Source organism: Harmonia axyridis, chromosome 3, assembly GCF_914767665.1.
Source record: "Harmonia axyridis chromosome 3, icHarAxyr1.1, whole genome shotgun sequence".
NCBI classification, from domain to species: domain Eukaryota; kingdom Metazoa; phylum Arthropoda; class Insecta; order Coleoptera; family Coccinellidae; genus Harmonia; species Harmonia axyridis.
The window spans coordinates 30,000,001-30,017,976 of NC_059503.1; the positions used below are offsets into that span (position 1 = coordinate 30,000,001).

General features: G+C 35.7%; 4 protein-coding genes across 8 annotated transcripts in view; 2 read left to right on the top strand and 2 right to left on the bottom strand.

The window, feature by feature from the left end:
- Window positions 1-963, bottom strand: part of LOC123676465 (CXXC-type zinc finger protein 1) — a 2,201-nt gene extending 1,238 nt beyond the window's left edge. The window contains exons 1-3 of the mRNA XM_045612365.1: window positions 788-963; window positions 229-719; window positions 1-172 (exon numbers count right to left, since the gene is read on the bottom strand). The exon at window positions 1-172 is cut by the window's left edge and continues 73 nt beyond it. Coding sequence (XP_045468321.1) covers window positions 1-172; window positions 229-719; window positions 788-811 — 687 coding nt within the window. The 5' untranslated portion in view covers window positions 812-963. The remainder of the gene's footprint in view (window positions 173-228; window positions 720-787) is intronic.
- A 3,393-nt stretch (window positions 964-4,356) lies between these two features.
- LOC123674778 lies at window positions 4,357-7,110 on the top strand. The gene is made up of 3 exons (XM_045609855.1): window positions 4,357-4,515; window positions 4,574-4,813; window positions 4,870-7,110. Exons 1-3 carry the CDS (start codon window positions 4,499-4,501, stop codon window positions 7,034-7,036), a joined length of 2,424 nt encoding a protein of 807 aa, XP_045465811.1. The 5' UTR covers window positions 4,357-4,498; the 3' UTR covers window positions 7,037-7,110.
- A 5,904-nt stretch (window positions 7,111-13,014) lies between these two features.
- Window positions 13,015-16,380, top strand: LOC123677172 (stomatin-like). 3 transcript variants are annotated; one of them, XM_045613729.1, is made up of 7 exons: window positions 13,015-13,468; window positions 14,266-14,366; window positions 15,306-15,461; window positions 15,514-15,611; window positions 15,668-15,829; window positions 15,882-16,047; window positions 16,100-16,380. In XM_045613729.1, the coding sequence occupies exons 2-7, from the start codon at window positions 14,280-14,282 to the stop codon at window positions 16,220-16,222; spliced, it is 792 nt and encodes a 263-aa protein (XP_045469685.1). In that variant the 5' UTR covers window positions 13,015-13,468; window positions 14,266-14,279; the 3' UTR covers window positions 16,223-16,380. The 3 variants fall into 3 exon arrangements, with proteins under 3 accessions (XP_045469685.1, XP_045469686.1, XP_045469684.1); XM_045613730.1 differs by having other exon boundaries at window positions 13,015-13,249; XM_045613728.1 differs by lacking the exon at window positions 13,015-13,468 and adding an exon at window positions 13,519-14,012.
- LOC123677174 (serine/threonine-protein phosphatase Pgam5, mitochondrial-like) lies at window positions 16,378-17,918 on the bottom strand. 3 transcript variants are annotated; one of them, XM_045613733.1, is made up of 6 exons: window positions 17,561-17,918; window positions 17,331-17,509; window positions 17,130-17,257; window positions 16,988-17,074; window positions 16,694-16,815; window positions 16,378-16,635 (listed from the first exon to the last, which is right to left on the bottom strand). In XM_045613733.1, the coding sequence occupies exons 1-6, from the start codon at window positions 17,722-17,724 to the stop codon at window positions 16,482-16,484; spliced, it is 834 nt and encodes a 277-aa protein (XP_045469689.1). In that variant the 5' UTR covers window positions 17,725-17,918; the 3' UTR covers window positions 16,378-16,481. The 3 variants fall into 3 exon arrangements, with proteins under 3 accessions (XP_045469689.1, XP_045469687.1, XP_045469688.1); XM_045613731.1 differs by having other exon boundaries at window positions 16,694-16,827; XM_045613732.1 differs by having other exon boundaries at window positions 16,694-16,824; window positions 17,561-17,916.
- Between the last annotated feature and the right edge of the window lie 58 nt (window positions 17,919-17,976).

The window sequence follows — 17,976 nt, forward strand, 5'->3', positions numbered from 1 at the left end:
GATTCTATTTGTAGCAAGCTTCATTCCACAATTATCTGAACAATACTTAGAACCGAACCTAGCACTGTTAGTACACATAGGCCCATAGCACTGTCTGGCGTAATCTGTCATCAAATGAGCATTCGAGGGTATTTCCCTATCTGAACTAGAGTCTCTACGTTTTCTCCTAACCCTAAAAGTATTCACCCTATAAATATTCAAAATCTTTTTTTTTAACTGGAAACTAACCCTCCATAATTTATGCAGATCCTCTGTTTGCACCTCTCTTTCTGCTTGCTGCTACCATGTTTATGTTTTTTTGTACAAACGTCACATCGTCCACAGTCCTCAGTCCTGAAGCATCCCATGCAATCTCCACATCTCTTTGGTTTCTTGTCAGGCTTGTTCTCATATCTCTCTTTTTTCTTCTTGGACCTCCTTTCTTCAGTGTTGGTTGCAGCAGTAGCGGACTCTTCTTTCTTGGTCTTCCATCTGGTTTTCAATGTAGGATCTTCCTCAATACATTTAACACAAAAGTACTGTTTTATAAGCTTGGATTCCTTCCCAGAAATTCCGATGCAGTCACCGTGGTACCATTCCTCGCAAGCATCGCAAGCTATCATGAATCTCGAACTGTCAGAGCTTCTGCATACGCAATAAGCTTGCCCATCTTGTCGAAGAAGGGTGTTTATTTTGGCAGCTCTCTCTGGCAATAGAAATTGCTTAGCAATCTCCTCTCTCTGAAATAATGAGGGAATAATTTATTTTCTAGGGACAAAACAAATGATGAAAAAGTAAAGGAGCTTACAGTTATATCTCGCTTTTTAGACATTCCAATTCGAGGATAATTAGGTAGGGTTGTTCAATTAATAATAATAATTTCTACAAATGTTCTTAATCTCAATATTTTCCTTCGAATGCCGTTTTTTATTTTATTTTGTAGATAATTCTTTTTGTCATTTAATGTCAGAGAGTAATGTTTATATCATAGAATAGAAATTGAGTAAACACAGAGGCCAGCGTTTATAACTATTTGACATTTCTCGCGATTCTCGACTGTCGTGACCTTTGAGTTAAGAAAAACAATATTTTATATTCTATGCTCGTGACAATCTTCTAATCTCTGAATAGACCATCTCTCATTTAGATTCTATTCATTTCATAAAAAATTCGATATGAATTTTCACAACTATTGTTGTCTCTGAAACTAAATTGAATCAGTGCACACACTAGGGTTTCTATGCATCTTAGTTATTGCAAAGAAAACGTACGCGCGTCAGTAAACTGTAAAGTGTATTTACGCTTATTTCTAAACATACTTTTTTGTTAATAATAAATCATATCAATAGACGTGCATGTAACTTCTGAAGTCATTTATTTCGTTAAATAATTGAAATCAGACATGATGTTCCCATAATGTATTTTGTTAAAATTACATGCCCTTTGATATGGCAAAGTTTGTCGTTGAGCTAATAAATCATCCTTTACATTATTAGAGCATTGCATTTTACCTACACGAATTGCAATGGCTAAAGGTTATTTTCGCGGTGATAGTACCATCACGATAGTGTTATAGTGATAGTAACTATCGCGGCAATTGTCACAATGATAGTGCGAGGATGAACATTTTTTTGAGCACTCATCTCCGAACCTCCATCATACATTTTCGTCAAAACTACTTGTTATATTCGGACGTTTTTTTTTTTTTTTTTTGAATCGTTGGTCATTTTTCTCTGAACGTCACTATGTAAACCGGATCCGCATAAAAATCTATATTTTATAAATACCGAGTGTCACAATTATAGCCTGTTTTTTCGATAGAGTTTGTAACACTGTAAAGTGTAACAGTTACATAATCAAGTTGCAATTAAATTTACCTACACTTCTTTTTTCAACATTTTCAGTTTTGATTCACTTTATTATCTTTCTTATCACTCGAGAAACACCACTTTTAAGAATAACATGATTTTATGGAAAATGAAGATACAAATTTTACATCGGAAAAACGAAACACAAAAAAAATAAACAAGTCAAACGAAAATGTCAGTAGGTAGTGAGCATTTAATTCCACCTCCTGCACGAATAACTTCTTGGCAACGGCGTCCATACCTAATAAGAGACTTATTTATGCCTTTTTGGTCCATGTCTTCCCAAATTGAAAAAACTCCAAATCGGACAAGTAGGTTTGACGAAAATTTATTGACGAAATATATATCTATGCGTGGTCTACAATGGCGCAATTAGCGCTTGAATAAACGAGTGCTCTAATGCTCCTGACTTCACGTCAGAGTTATTTTTTCATTTCATAAGCCAATTTTCATTTTTTTTTCAATTATGAAAAATAGTGCAAAATTGGCAGTGGTCTTTTATTCGATTTTTGGTTCGTACCAAAGTCGAAAAGTTTGTAATTGGGAATAATAAACCAACATGTATTGATATGGTACAATAGTGAACACCTACAATATATGTATATCCAGTTCTAATTCATGGATTTTCGAAAAATTCATTCGAATTTTTATATTCTAACACTTTTCCATATGACACTAACTGTCAAAGAAACTGCAACACTCAGAAGGAGCTGTTTAAATTTTAAATTTTTTGGTAAATCATAGATAATATAGCAAGAAGTAAATGATTTAAATTTGGAGAAAAAAAACGAAGGGTTTACAATTTTTTTTTATAAATTTGTTAATAATGTGTTTGTCCACCGCGATCATCTATACACTCCCCAACACGTCTCGGCATTGATGCAATAAGATGGTCTATTTCTTCTTCAGGGATACTATCCCAACAAGCTACCTGTACTTCATGTCATAGAGCCGCCAAAGTCTGTGGGAGCTGGGGTAAATTTCCAAGCCTTCTACCCATGAAGTCCAAAACATGCTCTATGGGCGAAAGATCGGGGGATCTGGGCGGCCATGGCAAAAGATTCACATGGGTCGCTTCGAAAAAGTTTAAACTTACTCTAGCAACATGAGGTCAGGCATTATCTTACTGAAATATTGGATTCTCAAGCCGGTTAAGGCAAGGGAGAACATATGGCTCCACTATTTCTTGAATGTAACGCAGCGCTGTCATGTTACCTCGAATAAATACTAAAGGTGACCTACTTGCATGTGCAATGGCACCCCATACCATAACACCTACTGTCCAGTGTACATGATGTTCAACATCAAACTGAGGTTCACGTCTTTCTCCCCGACGTCGTCTAACCCTTCTTCGGACATCATGTGCACCCAAGGAGAATCGAGATTCATCAGAAAAGACAACCTGATGCCATTCCACATTACAATGTTGACGTTCTCTGCACCACTGTATTCGTTGCCGGCGATCCTCAACCGTCAGAGATAACACAAGATGGGGTCGAAAATGCTGCAGTCCAAAAGACCTTATCCGGCGGTAAACCGTTGGGTCAGTTACAGGATGTCCTTGTTCTCCTAACCATTCATCAGCCAAAGATCGAGTGGTCGCAAATCGGTCTCTAATGGCCATAAGTCTTAGACGTCAATCTTGAACTTCATTTGTGCACCTTCGACGTCCGGTGCTTAATAAAAATAATAATAAAGGCCCTTTTTCGATTTTGGGCATTATCAAACTACGCTTGACAACATCTCATAACAGTAGTAACTTGGATTTATGTCCATACGGTTAGCGATTTCTCGAAATGACAACTCCGCCTCCCGTAGACCATAAATTCGACCTCTTTCAAATTCACTTAGCTGGCGTTGAATTCCGCGTACACGTGCTCTAGGCATTTTAACAATAACTAAACATAGATTTTGCATCTCCTCGAACAGCTAGTTTGTTGTAAAATTTAAAAAACTTGCGAAAAACGACTACATGAAAAACGTTTACATGAAAAACCCCTACGAATTTTTTCTCCAAATCCAATCATTTACTCCTTGCCATACTATCTATGTTTTACCAAAAAAAAATGTAATTAAAATTTGATTTAAACAGTTCCGTCTGGTTGTTGCGGTTTGTTTGTCAGTTAGTATATCTATGTGTGGTCTACATTGGCGCAATTAGCACCTGAATTAACGAGCGCTCCTGACTTCACATTAGAGTAGAAAGTTATGAAAAAAAGTATAAAATTGGGACTGGTTTTTTATTCGATTTTTGGTTCGTACACATTAAAAACCGTGAAATTGTCAAGGGTATTTGAAAATTTTCTTGATCGATTCCAAAAGTTATAAGGTAGTGAACACCTTTAATAGTTTTCAAGTTCTAAATTATAGATTTTCGAAAAATTCATTCGAATTTTTTATTTGTAAAACTCTTTCATATTATTAGAGATATTTTGTATGATATCGAAAAATAATAAACCATGATATAAAATTGTTCGGACTACTGAATCGGATTGCTTTGAAAGCTTTTTTCGATTTGACAAGACATTGGCGTCGATATCGAAAGTATCTAGGGAACGTAACTTTCAAAACTTTTGCTAAATCATATTATCCAAAAGAAGTGTCTAAAAGACAACCGGAAAAAGACATTCAATGCGAATGCAGGAAGAGAAATGCGTCCTCAAATCAGGTGATTTTTGGTTGAATTTTGCTAACGGAAATCGTAAAATTTTTAATTGATATTTCAGAAGTCTTCCACTGTGTCAAGTCGAGTGTCCTCAATTCAGCTGGGCGGTACGGAACAACTCAGATAATGTTGCAATAGCACTACAACCAGATCTTCAGAACCAACAGCAGGATGAAGAGGAAACGGATGATAAAGATGTTTGTTATTGCTTAGAACGAGGGTTCAAACCAACCCTGTTCCCACATCCTGTATCTTGTGTCTGTACAGATGAACCTTGTGCACCAACCAACGAGAAGTATAGGTGAATATAGCATGTTGATAAGACTGTCTTTTAAAAAGGGGATATCAACTTTTTAGGTTCTGTAAGTTGAAAATGGACCAGAGCATTGGTGATATGATGGAAGAAACCTTTTTGGAAAACCTACCTCCTCCATCCAAACCAGCCCCGTTTTGTAAAGAGGATAAAGTCATAAAGAAAATCATGAGATCCGCCTTCATACCGGAGGAGGTTGATCTAACAGCCGACAATGCTTGCATGCAATGCCTTGCCAAAGATGCAAATCTTTTCAGAGAACTCATGGATAGCTTCAAGAAAAGATCTGAGAGGACAATCGATAGAAAGTTGGACAAACCCGGAGATCAAAGATCACTGCCGAATAAGGGAGGTGGCTTAGACTGTTTCGCCGAAGATATACTGGCCGAATCCCAAGCGACTATAGATCAGGGTTGCAAGTGGAAAAAAGACGTAATAAAGTGTACATGCAAGCAGCAAAAACACGATGTGTGCAAAAATTGTAACAGGTGCAGGTGCAATTGTGGACAAAGCTGTTTGAAATGCACTTGTGAAAAAGCATCACCAAGGAATAAAAAAGGCGTCACCATCAAAGGCGATAAAAAAAAGAAAGGGAAGAAGGGTAAAGTCAAATCCCCGAAAAAGGCAGGGGGAAAATCTCCAGGCAAAAAGTCGAAAAAAAAGGGTAATGATATAATCTGTGAACGTTTTGAGTTTGTCGAGTCCAACTCTTTATATCAAAACGATGATAAACAAAGCGAAGATCGCGAAGATATTTCTTCTCCGATTCAAATCTACGAACATTTTTCCGTTAAAGAAATTAGATCAGGAAGCTCGAAAAGTGTCCCCGAAGCTCCGGTAGTTCAGAAAGTTTCGAATGATTCTAAGAGCTTAGCCACCAAATCATCATCCGGTTCTAAGAAATCGAAAAGTAAGCCGAAGAAACCTGTAAGGGTACCGTGGAACTGGAACAATCAACCTAAAGTTGAAGATCCTATAAAAACCTGGGGCGGAACCAAATACTCCTGGAGCAAGAGATTCAACCTCACCAAGTTGGACAAGAAACTAGAGGAGAATGATAATAATAATAACGATGATAACAATGATAATGCCAACGATAATAACAATGATAATATGGTTAGAAGTAGGGGCGGGTACGATATGTTGAGATCTGAAGTTGGAGAGCCCTCATATTTTGAATATAAGCCGAATTTGAGACCGATAAAATACGAGACAACGGTCGTTGAGGATGACGAAGAAGAAATCAAGTACAAGGAGCAGAGGAGGTATCGGAACGGTTACGGAAGGATGAGAGTAAAGAGCTGGCATCAAGCTCTATCAGAAAACGCAAGTAGTGAAGCAGATAAGGCTGAAAACATGAAGGAGAAATCGGAGTTTTCCGAAGAGGATTTAACATTAGAAGAAGAGAACGAGGGAACTTCAGACGATCATGACAACAAACAGTGTTTTCATTGTCTCATGAGCGATGTCCAACATCAATTTCATGGATCCACTAAGAAGCTATGTACCCACGAAAAAAATGGGGAAAGTTTGGATAATACTCAGACTATGATTTCGACTTTTGAAGACGAAGACAATCCTATAGATCCTGCAGGTAGATTACCGACCATAATCGAGGAGATCCCGGAAAAACAGGATGAAAGTGCGTTGGAGATGGGAAAAACGTATCGTATCGATGAATATAAAATTCCCGGAAAGGCCAAAACAAGGCCAAAAACAGTTGAGCCTCCGGAGGTACCCTTCTTCAATGTGATAAAGCAAAGAATCCACTCACGCAACAAGACTCTGGAGGACTTGAATCAGTTGAGGAACGATGTCTCCAACGAGAAGACAGAAAACGAACATACCTGCGTGCACAGGTTCACAGTAGACGATCGACTGTTTCCAAAACCGTTGCACTGTGACCAGTCGGGAACTAGTTGCTGCGTCTATTGTGACAAGCCAATGACTTCGAGTGAGAAGTCCGTGTTTCTAGACCAGAGGGACTCGAAAGAGAAGCTAGCGAAGGAAAGTAATAGTAGCGTCCAGAAGCAAGTGTCGAAATTTAGCCTGAAGCCGAAACCGGTTCATATGGGGGCCAAGAAAAGTGTGATGGAAATTAGGTTAAAGCCGGAGCACAGTGATCTACTGAATAGAAACAACGGTGATGATAAAAACGGAAAGAAGGAGTTTTACCCAGATAGTCTGGCTTTGAGACATCAGAGGAAATGATCTTGAGTTGGTTACGTCAGAGTTGTATTTCTAGAAGGTTTAATGGATAAAATTAAAGGTTTTACATCGATAAACATTATTTCCATTAATTCTTGTTTTGTTACATCAATTTGGAAATGTTGGATAAATTAATTGAAATTTAATTCAGAAATTTAAATTGCTGTGTTCGAAAGGTTTGAAATAGTTATTTTCCTATGAAGATCCGAAAGTTGAACTTTTCCACACGGTAATACCATTGCCCGAACGACGCGGAGTGTAGTGTCTTTTTGGTAATCATCACTTTCTATCTATGATAGAATTTTCCTTTGGATCCTATTTCTGTGCATCATCTGATGATTCAATTGTTCCATTCGTTTGCGTATTTCTAAAATAATTTTATACTTTTCTAAATACAAAATGCTATACCTTCAACATTTTGGAAATTTACCAGAATTATCTTTCATAACTATCAGAACCAGGGAAAATTGAAGAATTTCGAATAAAGAACTCAATAATTTTTCGGGTAGGTAGGTATACAGGGTGTTTCAAGTTCGACGGCCCATTAGACGTTTCTGGAGAACGGGGCCGATTTGAAATCTGAAAATTCGGAATATGACATTGTTCATGATGCTCTAGTCAGCTGAATTATTTTCGAAGTTCTGTCACTTCCGGTTATACAAGAATTGAAAAAAAAATTTCAAAAAAATCTTTTTTTTCATTTTATGTCTAAGTTATTATCAAGATTTCCATTTTCAATTACTTTTTTCTATTATTATTATTATTATTATTAATTTCCATAGTCGCTATTACGTGAATTATTTTTACTGTGAATATCCTATGCGTGTACTCAATTCACTTTCTCAAACTAGAATGATGTGGGAATATCGTGCCTATCTTGAACTTGAGAAATATCATCACAGGGTGTTTCAAATATTGTGCCAAAAATTGTGAACAAAATTTGATCATAACTTTCGATTTTCAAATTAGAACCCTATTTTTTTGTGTCTTCGTTGGATTCTACGGTGAAAAATAAGGATAGTGTCCAAACATGGTTATGCTCTCAAATTCAATAATTCAAGAGTTATTCGAGATTTTATGAAATTATGTTATACGTAGGGTCAATTTCATTCGATCACAGTAAAAATAATTCACGTAATAGTGACTATGGAAATTCTCTATTTTTTTTCGGTTTTTCCTCAATATTGTAGAAACTATAAGGACTAACGCAATAATTTTAGGAAAGAGTAATTGAAAATGGAAATCTTGATGATATCTAAGACATAAAATGAAAAAAAGTTTTTTTTGAAAGTTTTTTTTCAATTCTTGTATAACCGGAAGTGCCGGAACTTCGAAAATATTTTAGCTGAATAGAGCATCATGAACAATGTCATATTCTCGACGTTCTCCAGAAATGTCTAATAGGCCGTCGAACTTGAAACACCCTGTATATAAAATTATAATTTTCTGCTTCGTGCAGAATTTCACGTTGATAACTCCGTCAGAACCATAGAAAATTCAAACCGAAAATCAAAAAAACTAAATATTTTAGTGTCAAATGATCCGACTAATAGCGTATTCGACTGGCTGCACCAGTGCGAATTAATTCGAACTAATTATGTCATTTAGCTCTACAAAAATTCGAATTAATTCGCATTGGTCCAGCCAGTCGAATACGCTATAAGTTAAAATTCTACGTGTAAATGTAAGATAACAATTTCAAGCTATATGCAATTTAATGTTGCTCGCAACAACAGAACCTTTGATGTTAATGCTGAATTTCAAGAGGGTCATCTTGAAAATCTCTAAAACAGAATAAATGAACGAGCACTCAAATTTCTGTACAATTTTAATATCATCTGCTAATATTGCAGATAATAGAAATATCTAGGTATAATAAGGTATTTAGTATTTCCTCGGGGCAAGGTTCAATGTTCTAGTTTGAGTTCGTATATATATCTAGCTTCGTTTCTATACATTGGAGTAACTTTCCAAAGAAAATAATCATCTCTCTTCGTATACAGTGTATAGATATACACTAAAGTAAGTTGAATCGATTTACTAACAACTCTTAATTGATTTTGAATCTGGGGGATCTATCTATAAAAAGCGTGTGAAGTACCTTATTATGATTCACTGGGACCGGGGTGTAGACAGAATAGCTTATACACGGCAAAACCAGAAGCATTGCCAAAATAAACTCAGTGAAATTAAAAATGTTAGCTATACACTCATAAAGAATTAATTTTGGTATATTATTCCAATTTATAAACCTTGGAATCATTCGAGGGAAAAATCGAGTAAAACACTGACTTGGCCGCAGGAGCTTTTGAGCGCTCGACATTCATGCTCTCGAGGACACCACAGAACTTTATATACCTAACTTCCTCTTTTCAAAACTTTATAAAAATCATAGTATGAATCAGAACATTTATATTCGAATTTCATAATGTTGACACATACCTAAAATTTTGTTTTGCTTAGTTTTCGAAGGTCGAAACAGCTATGTGTCTTCCCCCATTTTGCATGAACTGAGTAAAACGATTTCTGTCATTTGTCATGACTTTTGCAAGCATATCAAGCGTTATGTTGGCAATTTCTTCCTGGATGATGGTCTTCAAATTCTTTGATGTTTCACATAAAGATTTCAAAAAACTCCAAAAGAACCGCGTTCAAGAAAGGAAAAGATTAAGCCCCTTATCACGTGACTAGGAGGGATACGATAAAGGTGTTTGAATTTCAACCAATAATAGGGGAAGCCAAATCACGTGATCTTAAACAGTTCAATGATTCAATGATCGATTGATCGTTCAACCAATCAAAACCATATATACGCCATATAAAAAATGTGATACATAAACTGACCACACTCAATAGAATATCGATCAGAATTGTCGTTGAACACAGTGTATTTTGCTAATGCTTCGAAAACGAAGTCCTTTATGTCATAAGGAAAAATTGATTCTCCCGGTGTCATCCACATGGCTATTTAGGGTGATTCACTGAGATGGCCTATTAGATGTTTATGGAAAACTAATCATAATTTTTTGCTGAAAATTTGCATACTGGGGTTTGAGACAATCTTTCTCCCTAAAATATTTTCAGACCTCTACAACTTCCGGTTTTACCGAAATCAGACAACTACTTCCTTATTTCAAATAGCACACCCTGTATATTATTGCATCATTAGATAGCTTTTTTGATGAGAATTTCAGCACGATGTCATATCTCGTATAAAAATGCAACAGTTCATGAGTTAATGAGATTCTCATGAAAAAAATGCCATTAGGTATGCCTCCTATTACAACACTGTTCTCTGCAAGTCTGTAGTAAATTAACCCCTTCTTTGGGGGTATATGTGTCAATGGAAGAGCGGCTTTCCACTGACTTGAAAAAAAAATAATGTTATTATAACATTCAACAGAATGAGGATTATTGTGGGGTTCGGCCCGTCGCACTATAGGGGGGACAGGTCTTTTTGTTGATTTTCTTTCTTGGGGACAGGATTATTTTTCCAGGTTAATTGAAAAAAAATCAATTAATTCTTTAAAATTAAATATAATAAAACAAAAACCAAAATTATAATATAAACAAAATTTGTATTATTTGACTCAACGGTCAAAAATTTCAATACAGAAAAATATCTCAAATGATCCACTACCCAACAAAACGTTGAATTTGGGAAAATCCTACTCATCAAGACAAAAATAAAAAGAAACACCCAAAAGATCGTTAAATTGTTACTTGCCTTTATCCCGCGGGACTAGGTTGGTATACCTAGTTTTAATAAACTCCTTTTCAACTTTCCACACGAGACGTGTAATTCTATTTTTTTATTCACTTCACCCTCGAATCACGCACTCTGAGCTAATCTATCTCCCAAAAGATCTCTCACAGAGGAGCTTAGTCGAGGGAATTGAAAGCAAACCCATGTTATTTAGCAAATATTTTTCCAAAGAATTATTCCGTTCAAAAATATTAGATCATCTTAACATGCGTATTAACCTTGGAAGACAAATTTGAAAACCGTGTTAACCTAAATTTATGTGACATTAATGATCCATCTATTTGAAGTCCGAGACAAAGAAACTGCTGAAAGATCTTATTATGAGTTATCGACAATTCGAACCTCTCACACTGCGTAGAATTTGGTTCGATTTAATTTGGAAGGTTTTACCAATTTCCCATTTATTCCAAGTCAAACTTTAAGGCAGTGGTTTGCTTTTCAACGAACCACCCCAGCAAACCATGTTGTTATATATGCGCCTTCCCGTTACATAACATCCCTAAGAAATGAGGTATATACCTGATACATCTCAAAACTAATGTATCTGATACATAACATTTCATATATTCATTCCGTTCACGTACGTGAACGGAATGAAAAATATCAATATTCTTGGTATCATTATTAATATTAACAAAATACTCAGAAGTTAAGGAAAGTAATAATTTCATATATTCATTCCGTTCACGTACGTGAACGGAATGAAAAATATCAATATTCTTGGTATCATTATTATTATTAACAAAAAACTCAGAAGTCAAGGTAAAAACCTATATGAGACTAAAAAAAAAATAACAAAAGTTAAAGTGTTAACATTAGGTATTGTATGTTCAGATAGTCACTCATCAACGAATAGAAACACTAGTATTGGATCAGTGGTCCAAATCGTTCTTAAAATAATTAACAATATCACTAGAGATCCCTTCGGGAGTGAGTTTGTTCCAGGCCAGGAAAAAGCGATTCTTTAATCGCGAGGTGCCGAAAATTCTAACGATAAAGTTAGAGATTATGACCACGTAGCCGAGGATCAGCGTTCAGTGAAATATGCCATAAATCATCTTATCATCAACATACATATAGAGACTGTCCATTTGAGTATGGAAGGTAAATCTGACGTATATGAAACGAACATAAGAGGGCCCAATACCGATCCCTGCGGTACTCAAGACAGGCATAGAACTGGAGAAAAATCTCCCCCACCCGTACGCGAAACTGACGTCCACTCAAAGAAGCCTCTATCCAGGAAAGAACTCTTCCTCTGACACCAATTTAAAAAGCAGATGTATATGCGGAACCCTGTCAAATGCTCACGCGAAATCCAGACATCTATGTATCCAGCAGAACCCAACTACCAAGGGGATTTGTAGAGACAGATCTTCCAGGTAGAAAGCCGTGTTGGTTTTCAGGAATAAGTCCAATATTTTCTTTACGATAATTTTCTCGCAGATTAAAAAATCGTCTATTTTGCCAAAGTTATATGCGGTATGTACGCATAGTGAACATCTACTTCTTTTTCAAATTATTAGTCAGCAATTCAACGTGTAGCAGAAGAATGGTCTCGTATAACTTGCTGTCTTGATACTCAGTTTTTGTATCGTTCAAGGCCTAGGAGAGTCTAGAAATACTGGATGTCAATCCACCGTTAAAAATTTTTAAATTAAAACTGGCGACTTCACTGAGGCTAATATAAAGACCGTTATCATTATTATTTTGAAGGGACCAGGCCTTGGATTTCCGATTCTTCACTTTATTTTCACATCGTGTCCTATAGTACTCACATCAAATTCCGCTGTCTTTGCATGGATATTTGACCATTTCGTTATACAGGGTGTCTCATTTAAAAGTTTCAGAATTTGTGAAAACACTCAGACAGGTCGATTTTTTATGACAGGGGGACATGATCTGGGATACAAAGTTTGTTTCTACTAGCAACCCCCTGGAGAGGGTTGCAACCCCATCAGGAATTTAAATAGGGAAAGTGGATAGTTTTGTAGCACAAATGAATGCATATGAATTCAAATTTGTATGAACTTGCAGTTTATGTTCTATAAAGTGAATATTCACAAAGTTACAGGGTGTTTTTTATGGAATTATGGTACCAATAAAACTAAATGAAGCAGAGATGTTCTAACTGATCGTATAATTTCTATTGAAAGAAAAATATTTTTAACAAACAGTATTAGTAAAAATTTACCGAAAGTTCATCGCCATCGTTTCCGTTTCATTAAATAACGCCATCTACAATAGAAACGGCAATTCCGAGTTCGAGAAACCAGAACTATCGCAAATAAATTCTCAAATCATTGGAAACTCCACTATTTTTAGACATCAAGACATCTTACTTAGTTACTTACATGGTTGGCTGTATAATATCTGAGTGTACACCTTAATATACAGTAATATAAAGTGCTATTATTTCAAGAATAATTTCAGTTTAGAATATAGTTATAGTAGGTATCAGAAAATGAAGTTGAAGAAGCTGAACCTTCTGGGTGTATCATAACTATACAAAGAATATACATAGATATAGGTAATTTCCGGTAACTGATTGGTGAACACTAAAAGCATAATTTTTATAAGTTGAGTTGAATAAAAGAAGAAAGAATTTCACCATCATATATTTAATTATAGTCCAAATCAAACAGGAGGAATGGAGTAAAGTCACTAAGGTATGGTAAAAAAAGTGTTTTTCATTGAAATGGATAGTTTTCCGGATTAGACTCTTAAAGTTAATAGAAGAAATCTTGAGGCATTGATGTTTCTAGAAACTCCGATTGCAATCTCTAGTTTTGTAAAATAGATCATAAATATTTGTTATTGCAATAATCCAATCAGCCTATTCAACTATTTTTACGCATTCTTTAAGACGGACAGTGTAAGAGTTATCCATCAATCAATTCCCTAAGACGCCTTGTTTATTTTTCTTACGATGGGTTTGTTTTCATCAAGTCCCACTTTGAGCACTGCTTCCGTAACATGAAGACGGCATATTTAGGGCGGTGTTTGAGAACATTGTTAGTTTCCGTACGTAGCGAACAATAAAATTGTCATTCTGTGTCAACTAAAAATAAAAGGAGCTGTCGGTTATTATAATCTCTTCATAGAGAGAACATTGCTAGTGCAGGATTTGGATGGTTTTCTCAAGAGAAAATCCTATAGATGCTGGGATGAAGAGGACAGATTCCGGTGGTTTTGAGTGTTACTTGGAGTATGGTGAGATAAATCACGTTTAAAAAAAATCATAGTCTTCTTGACCACTTCCATTGAAATTTGTAGGGAGTATCTTTGCAGTATAGTATCTTTGGATTTTGAGGGCTGAAAATCAAAAGGTTACAGCGAATAGATATTTTTGATATCAAATAAAGCTACGCCTCCGATGATGCGTGTGTCACAGACATTATTCATTTTTTGGAGAGCTATATTAATTTATTGTTATGAGATGATTATTGACCGATTCTTTTTTCAGAAAAAACGTTCACAATGGGATGCGTAGAGTATATAGCCACCATAGGTTCTATAGTACTGCTGATTATGACTTTCCCATTATCGTTGTTTTGGTGTTTCAAAGTAAGTTCATGAATAAAATGAATGCTCCATAGCTTTATATTATACTAAACTCAGTGATGGCTCGTGAACTGTTTAAGAGGTAGCAGTGGCATAACTAGAGTTGACTCATGGTGGGGGCTACACCCACTTTGAAAAGCGGAATCATTCAATTTTAAAATAAATTTTTGTTTTTGCATTGTCACTTACAATTTTTTCTGATCAATTCGGGGTTATGTCCCCAATAACCCCCCCATCGTTACGCCTATGAGATGCAGAACCAAAATAAAACTAAAATTTAAAAAAAATGTCGAACGCGCTTTTCAGTTTTTATATCTAATAATAAGTAATATCAAACGAAGAGAAAAAAACTGTAAACCCACCTGCTAGTCATTCATACGCCAATTGCATTCTTGGAGACCTATGTATACATATGTAGTCGTAGTCTTCAGGGGTGTAATTATCAGAGAAATGACGGAAATATTGGGTAATTTTTTAGATATTCTTCTTAAGTTGTTTTTATTGTGGTTATGCGATCAACAAGAAAATCTGTAAGAGGATTCATCCTTTTCAAGATGGTAGAAATGTGGTAATGCGATTAAGATTCTGCACGAGGCTTGAAATTGTCATTCTACATCCGAATGCAAATTTTCATCTCGATCGAAACTGCAGTTTTGTATCGAGATGGGGATTCGGGCAATAGGAGATGCTAGCTGACGTTAGAAGCAAGTTTAATCCAGCTCAGCTCTCGTAGTATCTGGAGTTGAGCAATTGCTATTGGTCGGTCCGAGGTCAAACATAAGGGACACAGAGAGTAAATAATCTACAATGATAGGAATCATACAAAATCTTTAAAATTCTACCACTCTCATTCTCAAGTTAACTGGTCTTTAGTCCTTAAACACCAGCAGTCACTGGTTAAACCCTATCTATGGCCCATTTAAAATATAATTTCTTGTCTAGGTTGTACAAGAGTACGAAAGAGCGGTCATCTTTCGTTTGGGAAGACTACGAACAGGTGGCGCAAGAGGTCCAGGTATTTTCTTCATCGTTCCGTGCGTGGATAGCTACTGCAAGGTGGACTTAAGAACGGTGTCGTTCGATGTACCTCCTCAAGAGGCCAGTGCAATTGTATTTTTGATGAAAAATATTCTAACGAGTTCCTTTTTAGGCCTTAACAAAAGATTCTGTAACAGTAACTGTGGACGCAGTAGTTTATTACAGGATCCAAGACCCACTTAATGCTGTTATCAAAGTTGCCAACTATAGGTAAGGGTGGTCACTTCAGTGGAATTATTTAAGCAAGAGCTGCATTATCATTCAAGCAACTCAACAAGATTACTGGCAATGACAACTCTAAGAAACATCTTGGGGACTCGAAATTTGGCTGAAGTTTTGTCAGACAGGGAGGCCATCTCACATGCCATGCAGACATCTCTGGACGTAGCCACAGATCCTTGGGGGGTAAAAGTAGAAAGAGTAGAAATGTAAGAAAGAGAATCTTCGACTCCTCAACATTATAGACCTATTTTTTTACAGTAAAGATGTTAGTTTGCCTCAACAGTTACAGAGAGCAATGGCAACAGAAGCTGAAGCTACCAGAGAAGCTAGAGCCAAAGTGATAGCTGCTGAAGGTGAGATGAAAGCTTCAAGAGCACTGAAAGAAGCTTCGGATGTTATCAATCAAAGTCCAGCTGCATTACAGGTATCAAAGATGAAGGGTTTTGTTTAGTAGTTATTAAAAATTCTTTTTTCAGCTTCGTTATCTTCAAACCTTGACTAACATATCCGCAGAGAAAAATTCAACCATTATATTTCCTTTGCCAATAGATCTTCTGAGTTATTTTGTGAACAGAACAAGTAATATTGAAATGGTGTGATAAATATTCTTATTATTTCTTTTAATCCACTAATACTATTTGGAAGAAAATCATCACAATTTTTTCCAATAAGAATTTTCAACAGGCACAAAGATACTTTTTTTAGAGTTTAATTCAATTTGAAATCTTCGAAGGACAAATATTTTAAATAGATATTACTAAAAATTGATATTTTATTCTTGCACCTTCTTGATGATACACAATAACATAAAATGTTTTCATATAAAATCTTAAAAAGGTAAATTTCCTGAGATCATTCTTAAGGATATGAAGTAACAAGACTTGGAGGGAAATGTCCTGATTCTCCTAATACTTTCAAGTACACACGTCCAGATGGTGTGATGGTAATCCAAGTAATACTACCATGGTTGAGAGACATTCTCAACCAAGCCTCAGCTGGAAACTGTAAAGCTCTGTAAAAATAAATCAATGTTTAAATGGATCCTTTCATAAAATAAATCTAGATCTTACCTGCAGACAAAATACCTGATCACATTGGCATGACAAACAAGAAGAGTATAAGAGTCTTTTTCTTGTGAAGGGTCTGCACGATGGAAATACTTCCTGAAGGCTGCCTCTATTCTTGCCCCATCCTGATAAAACTGCTAAATATTATAAGAAATAGAGTTGGTTCTAACCTAAGCTAGGAATTTCTTATTTAGAAGTAAAATTTCCTGTTGGTATTTGAATGCTTAGAATTCCACCAGGTCAATTTAAACTTGCAAACTTATAAATCAAAACTGCTAAGGCTTATTTATATCTCACCTTCATTTCACTTCTCCAGTTACCAATTGCAGGTTCGGGAGGTATTGGGATGCCTTCTCTTATAAAATCACAGTTTGTTACAGGAATCTGTGAGATATTTCAGGTTAAATCAAACTCAAGTTTTGAAATCGGTTCTACTCACATTGGGTAAGTTTTTAGAGATCAGAGAGCCTGTTTCTTGAGCTCTAGACATTGTAGATTTGACCATTTCAGTGAATGGAATACCTAGTTCTTTCAGTCTGATACCAGTGAGCTCTGCTTGTTTGCGACCTAGATTGTGCGAAACATAATGTAATATAATATTTTTGTAAAATCTATTTATTCTGTATAACAAAACTATTACCAGTTTCAGTCAAAACTCTTTCATTATCTGTAAGGCCCAATGTATTATATTGGCCATGCCTGATTAATATCACATGCCTTAAAACTTTCGATGTATTTTTTTCCAAAGATTCGTTGATTTCGTTATCGCCAGACGCGCTTTTCAATTTCTTTGGATTCACCATGTACTTAGGCTCCATGCTATAATTCCAGTGTTACATCATATATATTTCAATGTACCGTTCAACTTACTGGTCCCAATTATAATCCCATTTTGCCGCAGGATTTGGTTCATAGTTGGTGGTCCAAGAGGCATAAGCTATTTTTTCGCCATTAAATTTCGTGTAAACATAACTGCTTATGAAGCCGGTTACTGCACCCACACCTACAGCGAGTTTATTCACTCTCAATTTCATTTTCAGAAGCCTTTATTCAGAACTTTTATTTAATAATATCGTTTTGATCCGATTTATTTAATCAACGTATTTGAAGGTTATGTCTGGGATAAGAATTTTATCTAATCCGTCAGATATTTAGTTCTAGTTTATTCTATGGTGGGAATTCTGTAGTAGGGAAAATTTTTCTCTTCAAAGACTGTTATTAAAACCCATTTTGTGATTTATTTATATCTGTTATGCAGATTTTACTGAACAAAATCTTTTATGATA

Coding starts and splice junctions, on each gene's coding strand:
- LOC123674778 (XM_045609855.1), top strand. Junction 4,814..4,869: donor CCAACCAACGAGAAGTATAG/GTGAATATAGCA, acceptor TCAACTTTTTAG/GTTCTGTAAGTTGAAAATGG.
- LOC123677174 (XM_045613731.1), bottom strand. CDS start 17,724: ATGAAATTGAGAGTGAATAAACTCGCTGTAGGTGTGGGTGCAGTAACC. Junction 17,075..17,129: donor TCTCTAAAAACTTACCCAAT/GTGAGTAGAACC, acceptor AATATCTCACAG/ATTCCTGTAACAAACTGTGA. Junction 16,636..16,693: donor ATCAGGTATTTTGTCTGCAG/GTAAGATCTAGA, acceptor TTATTTTTACAG/AGCTTTACAGTTTCCAGCTG.
- LOC123677172 (XM_045613728.1), top strand. CDS start 13,931: ATGGTTTTCTCAAGAGAAAATCCTATAGATGCTGGGATGAAGAGGACA. Junction 15,462..15,513: donor TCGATGTACCTCCTCAAGAG/GCCAGTGCAATT, acceptor GTTCCTTTTTAG/GCCTTAACAAAAGATTCTGT. Junction 16,048..16,099: donor AAAGTCCAGCTGCATTACAG/GTATCAAAGATG, acceptor TTCTTTTTTCAG/CTTCGTTATCTTCAAACCTT.